The following is a 10869-nucleotide window of genomic DNA, read 5'->3' as shown; positions in this document are numbered from 1 at the left end:
TAAGTGTTATCAGTCCCGGCAGAGCTCTGAAGAGGGATGCACAAACTGAAAAATGTCAGTGTAGCTCCAGAGCTCTCTGAAAGGGATGACGCTGACAGGAGGCCCGACTCTTCACTTGTCACATGCACAGGATTCAGATTTTACAGAAACAAGGCAGCTGTAGCAATCATCGGTGTCCCTCCAGTAGGAGCTCTCGCATGGCTTTTAGTGTTCGATGCCCCACGCCGTGTGCACACAGTTCCTGCTATTTTCAATGACGGCTACTAGTATTTGGCCCCGTTAATTCTGTTCTGCTGTGTGTCCGTGCCATGGGATGACTTTGCTAATTAGACCAGCTTACTCTGTATGTTATAGAACAGTAAAGCAGAGGGAGAACTTTCGATATGTACGCTGAGAATCTGTTAAAAAAAATCATAATTACAGATTTCTGTAGTTTGAGAGCACCTCTGCTTTTTGCCCAAGCTGTTGGTTATCTTCTCTGGTCTCTTTCTGGTGGAGGGGGCTGAGTGCTGATGTTTGGTCAGTTCACGGTTTAATTTTCCATAACTGAAAAGAGATACGGAGAGTGAGTATTGGTCTGAAAGCCATAGGTCTGAATGCTTTTCATCTACAGGTAGAGCTCAGTCTCCTTTGCCCATGCTCTGCTCAGCAAGCTCTGATGCAGAAGCATGAGCCCCAGGAGGACTGTGTCGTCATTCTAAAGGGAAAGAACCCAGGATTCTGACTGATGGCTTTAAGCGGGCGCTGAAGACCTGAACAGGGCTGACATTTAAGTCAGCCCTGTCCTCCCGCCTGCCAGACTGGCCCAGGGAGCTGGAGATTCTTTCAGCATGGTCTGTTCTCTGAATTACCGTGTAGAGGGAGCCTAATTCAAACTCACAACCTTTCTGCTTGGGTGGGAGGAATTTGGCAGTGGTACTAACGTGACCCCTACCACGACGTTTCCTGTTAGTTTGTATGGGAGTTGTTACACTTACTCTGATATTGAATCCTAGAAGATCACTTATAACACCTGAGACAGCAGAGAGTATTACAACACGTGTTATATTGTAGATTAATGGATTCATGGTCAGTCCATACAGCCTAAATGGAGTATCTAATTCCTGCAATGAAAGGAAAAAAAAAACCAAACCACCGCATTAGTGTTAGTCCATACCAGAAGGAATTAATCTTCTGACTTTCAGCTTAATACTGGCGCTCTGGCAGACGTTGCTAATCATGCTCTGCCTCTGTATCCTTACTTAAACGTTTGTACAGAAATTCCCACTCTGTATTTCAGGCCTCCCAGCTCAAGATGTTTTCTAACAAACAGCCATGCTGAATCTGAAAGGTCTCCTTCGTAGCAACACCAGCTGCATAACTAGAGCTTAACACAACAGGCTGTAGAATTTGTCTAGACTAACTTACCTGGCTCTTCTAGACTATGCTCGCTCTTTTCCAAATATCTACTCTGCTACCGTCAACAAGCAGCAAAGCTGCTGAAGGAAAATTAAATTCAAGTAGTAAGGAGACATGCTGTGTTCATACTCACTAAATCATAGTAAGCCACTACTAATCAAAGGTTTGCAGCACTAATTAACCACATAGGTCTTGCATTACTTAATCTTATGCCATGGCTACAGAAGCACAGAGAAACTCCCTTTGTGAGAACTAACTTACCTAATCAAGAGACAAGAGAAATGGGAAGAGCAAAAACACAGTCATTGTCATTAGTCATTGCTTCCATAAATTTTAGCAACATGTTTTTAGGGGGAGTATCTTACCTTCAGTAGCTTTGTAGATAGTTTCAAAACATTGTTTACTAGAGACAGCTGTTCTTTCTTGTTTGGCTTCTTCTCCATCTTTAGGTATAAGTTTATCTGTGACAGAGAGACATTGCAGACCAGATGTTAATATTCCAGCACTAGCCCCCAACTAATTTCTAACCGAGGGAAATTAGAGCCATATTTTGCAGTGTACTGTCACTCCTAAAGAAGTGGACGTGGCTAACACGTGTTAACCCAAAGATAAAAATAATGTAGAATTTGAGTCTGTCCAAATGTTTAACAGCTTGTCCCTCCCCAGCTGTACAGTGTTTTATTGCCTTCTGTCCAGCACAAGTGTTGACTTCTAAATTTTAAAATTTGATTCCAGTATTTTCTAAGCTGGTTGAAATGCAATAATTGTATCCAAACACGCCACAAAGCCAAAGGGGGGAGAATAAGCTAAATGGAGATACCTGCTCAGTGAGCAAGATTGAAATATTACTGTATTTCTTGTTGGTTTCGGAGCCCAAAGATGCCAGACGTAGTAAAAAGAGAAGAAGTGCTGCCTCCCAGATTAGGAACTCCCAGTTGTAAGCTGCATTCAGAAATGTTTTGTGACCCTTAAGAACCTGTATTGAACAAAAAAAATGCCAATGTCAGTAACAAGTAACGTGGCTGTTCTTTGGAGAAGTGCAAAAGCATTGCCCTTACTCCTCTTCTGAACAGACATCCATGCTCTATAGCTACTGACAATTTTTCCCTTGAACTGTAGTTCAGTCGTGTAACTAGGTTAAAGTAAAAGGTCTTGTTTCTAACCTGGCTTTAGCTTGAAATTTGATTTTTTTTTCTCCTGCTTAAAAAAGGACGCTTGTTCTTTCTCTTTCCTCCCTCTTTCCAATTAACTGGTAATAAAATGTCTTTCCTTTCATGTGTGCTGCTCCCACTGGCAGCCTTAGACCGCCACAGCCATGCTAAGCTGATGCTGCCTTTCCCAGTATGTACTCATCGGGTCTAATACAGCGGGACGGGGATTGTCATTACTTCCTCCAGAAACCTGTGGCTTAGAAGCGCAATCACAGCAGTGACAGTCGGTATCACCGATCATAATGGTCGATCTTAACCGCTACCGCAACTGCGTCTTCATGGCATCAAGAACTTGCCTAAACACTGTAATGCATCTCTTGCCAAAAACAAAGAAACCAAGAAAACAGCTCCAGCATTAACACTGCTTACTAAACAGAAGGTTTAGTTATTGACCTGCTTTTCAACAACAGTGGTTAAAGAGGGTGCTGCAATCAGCCCTCTTAAATAAAACGTCCTGTGAACACTTGAGGTACTTAGGCAGAGTCCTTTCCTTTGTGCACAAAAGCCTGTGTGTCCTGCAATTTTCCTAATGATTATAAAAAACCCAGACTTTCCTCTGCAAGCATCGAGAACGAACATCTATTACCAACTAAACACTACAAAGCTTTTAAAAAATGCAAACCCCTCCATATTACTTTGGAGACAAACAGCTACAGTTCAAGCACTTTGTTGGTTGGCAAAAGAAAAGCCTCCAGTAGCTTAGGGTTTTTTCTCCCTGTTTCTTTTAAAAAAAAAGAAAAAAGTTAAAATCTCACCTGGGCACAGCATATAAAAGCAATTGAAAGCGCCAGTAAAAAGACTGACGATACGACAACATCCACAGATCGCTGGGGGCCTCGCCTCTGTAGAAACAAAGACACTGAGTCAGGCCTAAGGTTTGGATGCAGAGCTGTGAAGTCAGGGCTCACGCGAACAGCTGTGATTGTTTAACAGTTCAAGCAGTGCTGTCCAGAGCGCCAGGCAGCGGTGAGGTACCTAGAGACTTGGTTACACCCTCGGTAATAATCAAATGCACCCATCTTGGATCAGAACTCACCTTTAGATAGGAACGAAGGGATAACCAGATCTTAATGTTTTCTACTTTCTTGAGTCTAAAGTGAGGAATTTCATATTTCCTGGCTTTCCGAGCAGATGTAATGTGACTAAAAAGTTTGGCAAACAAAAACCTCTGCAAATTGAAAACAAAAACATATGCACACAAACATAAATTAGTCTAAACCAAAAATAATTGCTGGGGATTGCTTAGTGGTAACTGGCAGAAAAGGTTAGCCTTGTGGCACAGTGGGGAAGCCTAATGGGGGGCCTTAGTGCACGACCTCTCGGGTAAGTAACAGCAGTCCTCTCGTGTATGGCAGAGCTGCTGTTGCTACGCAAGATTAGCCACAAAGCTCTTGCTCAAACAGTAACTAACACCAGCCTGCCTACCATGCAACATTTACAGCCACTTGGACAAAGCTACTGCCCACAGTCGTGAAGGAGCTGAATGTGACGCAGCCAACTAGCTAACGCTCCATCTTGGGACAGGCCAGCTAAGTAGGCTTTTTCTTCTTCACAAACAGCTCCATGTTGAAGCATTCACTTCAAGTGCCATTTCAAGGTGTTAAAAGGTTATTTTTCCCTTGGGGGCAGGGGGCCAGGTAAGAGGGGGAGCGCAGGGGGCAGGAAGAGCATTGACAGTTTAAGTTTGTGACTGATGAATAGGAGTCTTCCCGGACTCCCCTACCTAAACTTCTTGGACATTTTACCAGCTTTGACACTTCAGCTTGCTGAGACGTGCTTGTCTTGCCAGTGTCTTCAGTGACAGGCAGCAAGGACTTGGTAGAACACCTGCCCCAGGGTTCATGAAAGGCATCGGTACATTTAAACCTACCTGTTTGTATGTTCTCTCAGCAACACACATCATGAAGAAAAACATCCAGGTTAAGCAAAGTCTTTCAAGGAAGTTGATCGCAGACAACACAATGACAGGAGTGCTAGCAGGTGCTCCGCAAAAGATGTGCAAAAACTCCATTAGAGAAATTGAGCACAGCTGCTCCAGGTTATCTGTGCAGAAGAGTCTGTAGAGGAATGGTAGGAATGCTAATCCAATGGTGATGATGTTTCCCAGCATTTGATAACCCACTCCTTGCTGGTAGGCATTAACCTGGCAAGCAGGAACAAAAATAGGATGATTATCTGGGTTTTTGCATCAAGGAAAATGCATGCTGCTGTGGCAGTGTTAATTCATCAACCATTCAGTTCCCCTTCCCTTCAAAGGACATACATAGCCTAAAACAATTCCACCCATTTCGGTCCAAAACCAACAACAATCAGTCAATAAATAATAAAACCGCCACCTTCAGCACACAGAGACACAGCCAACAATAATCGGCACTGATTAGTCTTCAACAGGACCTCCTAAATTTTGGTTTATGCAATTTTTAAGTAAGAACATTTGGGACAACTGTATTTGGAGTTGAGAAGGGACCAGTTTTATACTGCGCTTCATATCTGCATGTATAGCTATTTGCAGGTTTTTTGGTGGTTGTTTTTTAAAGCGTGAGGGAGAGAGGTTGCAAAGCCTTACAGCCCTCTTACCCTGCTCATGATAATCCCACTGATCTCCAGCACAGACATGTCCACCTTCTTACAGTCATTCCCTTCCCAGATCAGTGCACTCACTTTTGCAGATGCTGGACTTGTATTCTGCAGCCAAAACAAATGGTTCTATAACAGAGAAAAGAATGCAAAAGGCGTATGATCTATTTCTGTCCCGCTATTAAAGAATGCTTTTTCCTAGAAAGTATTTAGATTGAGAGGCGGATTCCAGATTTGTCTTTGGGTGAAATACTTTGTTTTGGGATTAGCAGTGGTCCAGATAATACCGGGGGGGGAGGAGCGAGTTGATCATTGATACTATTTAGATCATTCCAGACTTCCGTGTGATTAGCGCGGTTGACAGAATGGGCTCATCCAGCATTAGGTTGCTCACATTATACCAACAGCATTCAGATGTGTCGTTCACATTATTTGGGCAGACAGAGGGGAAAAGGGGGTGTGAGGGGGTGTGCAAGCACGTGCGTGGAATCTTTCATAGTATTCTCAGCCACTGGATACAATCAACCAACCTGCTGGAAAACATCTTCCTTCAAATCCCGCCTGGTACCTCTGACAGTCACTTCCTCACTGTCGCTGGTGCAGGACGAGCGACACTCTGGCCCGTGAAGCAGATCATCCCAAAGCATATCTTCTGTCTCAGAGTCGTGGCGAGTACTTTCCGAGTCTCTCCGGGTCACACTACCGCTCCGGGACCCCGCACTAAGGCAGGACCTCGAGTCCTTTGAAGATGAGCAAAATTTACACAGCACAGCCCCACACCCAATGTGCAGAACCACCTCCTCCTCCCCCCCAGCAACCGGCTAAATCAGCTTCCTGGGGCAGTCGAGAACTCCCAGTCACACCCACCTGACGCAAACTGTTAAAGACAATATTACTCAGTGATAGTTTTTGCAACCAGCATTTCTACACGGCAAGGCACACAGAGAGCATTAGTTCCCCACCTCTATTCCCAACTTCACAAAATAAAAATTGACTTACTCATTCTAATGCAAAAGTTTTTTGGCTTTTGCATAATCTATTTTAAGATTTCATTTATATTTTATATTTATTTATAGATTTTTAGATTTATAATTTGATATTCATATATTTTATTTCTATTTCTATTTTATTTTCAGGTGGGGGGAGTGGCAGGGGGAAGATAAAGTAATGAAGTGAATGAGTATATATCACAGAATAGATTCATTTCTTCATTTTAAAATCAAAATTTATTAGCATAAAAGCTACAGTGCTGCCTCCCAGACCACAAGAGTAATTGTAGCAATTCAACACGAGCTATTAGAGGCAGCTTGGACCATACTATGCTGCCAATAGAGTGATTTTTTTGTTTGGTTGGTTTGGTTTTGTCAAGCAAAGTAGTATCCTCACAACTGTGAACAAAGTTTACAAAGCTGCAAACAAGCAGGGAGGGAGGCCACACCTTATACCTGAAGATGCTGAAGCACTGTCATTTAATAACGGTCTATTCTAATGGGGAGGACGTCCCTGCACCGGCCAGGCTCGGTAAAGCTCTGTCTCTTGAATTTATGACCATACCTGACTATATAATGTGGATTCTAGTTCAGATTCCACGACACTATCAGAGTCTCTGGCACCTTTAAGGGCTTGCTTGACCTGCTAAAACCAAAGGAAAACCAACTCATTATCCATAGCAAAAAATTGTGTGGAAAATGGCATAAATTCAACATGAGTACCTGTGAGACAGCCTGGTTCAAAGAAACAAGAGGCCTCTTTTTCTTCTCTTCATAGCTATTGTCACTGGAAGCCCCTTCTACATTCTGGCGTAACAAGATCCTTTGTGCCATTGCTTCAGCATCCTCCTCACTCGAAAGCTCATCAGAAATGCCACCTCTGTTGGTGCAGTCATCCTAGAAATACAGCAGTCAAAATAAGACTAAGGCACCGAAAAAGGACCAACCTGAATTGCATCAAACCAAAGGTTCAAGGCCAGTGCTGCTACTACACTGGTATACAGAGTCATCTCTAATTACCTGCAAAAGCCAGCAGAAGATGATCTCCACAGAACATGCAGAAACAGAATCCAACTTAGCATCAGAGACATCACAAATTTTAACTCCCTACCCCGGCCCTTGCCTTGCCACAGAGGTAATGAGAGGGAATCTTGGGTGGGGTGGACTTGGATTTGGGGCAAGGGCGGGAAGAGGAATAGGCAGCAGCAGCTCTTGGCTGTGTCTTACCAGCAACCTTAAGCCCAGAACAGATGTATCTACAAGCTGGTGGCTAGCAGACCCAAAATCATGAGATGTGTCCCCCTACACCTAGCTCTGCTCCTTTCCAAAGGCCTAGAAACAGAGGAGTTGGGATGGCACAGTACTACAGTGTTCCGCACAGATTCTAACCTAAGTTCTTCATGTGGGAGTTAACACCTTACCGACCCAGAGGAGCCTCAAAAGTAACTCCACAAAGCTTTATGTTTTAGAGATTTTAACAGAGGTCACGATGCTTCAAGTCTGTCTTTCTCTCTCCTCAGGGGATGTTTCAGTCTTTATTTTCCTGCCTTCCCCTGAGAGGATATTGTGGGGAACTGTTTGCAAGGCAAATTATTTTACAGAACTGCTTTTAAAAATTGTTAATTTATTTATTTTTAATTATTATCAGCAGTCTTCCTTAACTGAACATCTTGTGATCAGAAGTCTCTACAACTAAACAAGCACCTTGGTAAAACAGACATTTTCCAGGATTGTCTGTGTTTCACATAGTTGACTACTGTAACAGATGAAAAGACGCTGACAGTGAAGTGTTAGCACCATGTCAGCTGTTCAGTCGAGAAGCAGAAAGGGTTTTCAGGTTTCCCATATGCAAGCAAAGATTGGTAGAAGAAGGGAATATCTTGTACTAGATCAAACCACACAGTTAAGTATCAACAAACTTTTGGGCACATACAGAATACACTGAAATTTCCGACTTCAAATGGATCTTTCCTGCCAGTACCTGATGGCTCTTTTCCCCATCGGAAAGTTTATTTTTCTCTTTGAAGTGCAACAGCCTGTATTCAGATCTGGCATGTCTGTGCTTCATGGCATTATTCACAGCATTCACACCATTTTCTGTCTCAGTCCCTTTCTCAGCTACCAACTTTACTCTTCTAATCCTATGAGAGAAAATACAATTAAATGCTTTTATGTCAGAGAAAAACTCTTTGAGGAAAACATGGTGGTCTCTCACTTGCCACACAGGTACAACATCAAACAATATAGCTAAGGGAGTACATAATTGTCTTCTGCTGACCGGCTCTTTGTGTCCTGATTCTGTTGAAGAGACTTATATTTGCTTCAATCTCACTGGATGGTTCTTTTGTAACTCTAATAGTATCTTAAAACTTCTAAACCAAGAGGGAAATTTTTTCTTATTATTATTTTCAAAAAAAAAAAGAAAAAAGAGCAATTCAGAAGACAGGAAGCCCTCATCAAGAGAAAGGACCTGTCAGTTGAAAACTCATCAAGAAACTCACCTGAGAAAACAGCAGAAGACAATGAAATATTACCCCAAACAACCTATCCTCCTTCTCCTCGAGTTACTTTTAGAAAAAATAAGGTGGTAAAGGGGGATTACTATTCAAGCAACTTAAACTAGAAGGCACGACTCCTTCTGGAAATCAGGTAAAACAATAATATAATTTGAGCATACATATTCAAGAAAGGTCACTTATCTGATAAATAAAAATAAGCTCTGCCACTTTCTGCAACTCATCTAATGCTCAGTTTTAGCTATAGTGTGAGACATGGTATGATCTCCTAACAAGGACATACTAAAAATTAATGAGGAATCAGCCTCCTACAATACCAAGAGTGCTTTTAGTTCAAAACAAACTAGCTGGCAGACTTCAGGGATGTCAGTGACAGTATACATTCTGTCTTCATTTTCCAGATATCAAATTGTTCACAGTGTCATTACAAATACACCAAACCCAGTGAAGATCACATACCTCCTTCGAAAAAGCATACTAAATAAATTGTTAAGAATGGATGCAGATTCAGACTGCTCTTCTTTACTGTTTTTGTCAGATGAAGACCAACTGTTCCCATCGACACCCACAGATTTGCGTAACTTCCTGATTTTTAAAAAAAGGAGAATTAAATTTGCATAGCAAGCTACTTTTTGGTCTTTCTTAAAAGATCTGAATCAGATTTGAACAGTCTTTTAGATGCTCTTTTTCTTAAGTCACGCAGACAGAATGCTTATTTCCAAATAAGCTAAATTTTATTTGGATTAACAGAAGTTATGCGTATACCCACAGGACATCAGTATATCACTAGTAAAGGATGCAACAGACAAAACCTGGACACCATCTTTACTGTAGAAATCTAACGGAGGCAAAACTCTATCCACATCCAACATCCTGTGTTCAAACACATCACATCAGTGCTTAAACTGAGTCAGACACCGAACGGTTAAATGTCTAGTAGATGAACCGTAACATCTCCCACATGCACAACCAAATTCCAGCAATGAATCCACCACAGTCATCTCTGTCATCGTTTGCCTGTTCTCAACACGCATCGGCAATTCCCTGCAGTTAGTGCCAAAGCAGGACACCAGACTGGTTTGCAAAACCTTGAAGATGCCTTTCTGCGCAGAATGCCCTCCTCTGGCCACAAAAAGAAACTGTATTAAAAGCTACATTAGAAAAAGGCCCAACAGACAACTAAACCAGACCTATCGTAGCCTGGTAAATTTGCAGCATTTGTCTTGGTTATGAGAAGATTACAAGCAAGACAGAAAATACTCATTTTCACATTTATGGTTAAATAACACATTTACATAAAAATAGAAGAGAAGATATTTACCCATTAACTTCTACCATGAGCAATCCATCATATGCTTTGATGCCAACAAATGAACCCGTTACCCTGCTCACCTCCTCCGCCTGCTGAGTCCGTTGTTTCCTGAAGGTTTGTTGATCTGGGTGGACACTATTTGACAGTGAACAGTTCCCATCAGTAACATAAGGCACATTGGTCCCATGACTTCACTTGCATTCACAACAGGCATCATGAAATACAACACAACTGCTATGACTGAAAAGGAGAAAATTGTATCAAATGCAAAAATTAAGAGCATGGCCCAGTTCTTCCGTCTTAACTATTTACTTTTACTCTGTTTTATAATTTCTGCAAATACTAGTGCCACACATCTTGAAATCTACGTTAAGTAGGTTTCAGATAGGATCCTTATGCTTTAGATTATGGACTCAAAATGATGTCATGTTCCCTGCAGAAACACGATTGTGGCACAGACTGCTACTGCCCCTTACCTTGCATAACATAGAGCACCAGAAGCCACATAAAAATACGCTGGGAAGTAACCTGTATCCACCACTGGCTGAATAATGGAAAAAATACAACTCTCACAATTCCTTTCCGAGTTAGCGACGTCCAGGGAATTTCAGGCTTGGCTTTGGCAAATGTAGAGCCTTGGAATTAAAGGAAAAACAAACAAGTCATAAATTGTGAATTACAAGAATTTCCTTACTTATGACTTCCTCTTTGGCCAAGACCAAACCCTGCCAGAAGGCTGCAGTTCAGAAGGGTGACAGCAGTCCAACTTCAGGCGCTCGTCCAATCTATACGGCCTAAACAGGCACGTCTAAAAGTAGCCCCTCGTCTTATCTCAGCACACCGGCTGCTGACCTACCCAAGTCTGC

The 10869-nt window shown here is 42.2% G+C and overlaps 1 protein-coding gene across 1 annotated transcript; it reads right to left on the bottom strand.

The window, feature by feature from the left end:
- Positions 1–513: 513 nt before the first annotated feature.
- PHTF1 (putative homeodomain transcription factor 1) lies at positions 514–10669 on the bottom strand. Its single transcript, XM_009331931.1, is given in 15 exon segments — positions 514–546; positions 978–1103; positions 1764–1859; positions 2219–2374; positions 3365–3451; positions 3646–3777; positions 4480–4752; positions 5187–5315; positions 5717–5926; positions 6741–6818; positions 6899–7072; positions 8157–8316; positions 9151–9276; positions 10084–10243; positions 10480–10669. Coding segments are annotated over 15 exon segments (2118 nt in total). The 3' UTR covers positions 514–525.
- Between the last annotated feature and the right edge of the window lie 200 nt (positions 10670–10869).

This window comes from Pygoscelis adeliae, unplaced genomic scaffold, assembly GCF_000699105.1.
Source record: "Pygoscelis adeliae isolate BGI_AS28 unplaced genomic scaffold, ASM69910v1 Scaffold189, whole genome shotgun sequence".
NCBI classification, from domain to species: domain Eukaryota; kingdom Metazoa; phylum Chordata; class Aves; order Sphenisciformes; family Spheniscidae; genus Pygoscelis; species Pygoscelis adeliae.
The sequence above is the reverse complement of the archived record's forward strand: the minus strand, read 5'-3'. Positions and strand labels throughout refer to the sequence as shown.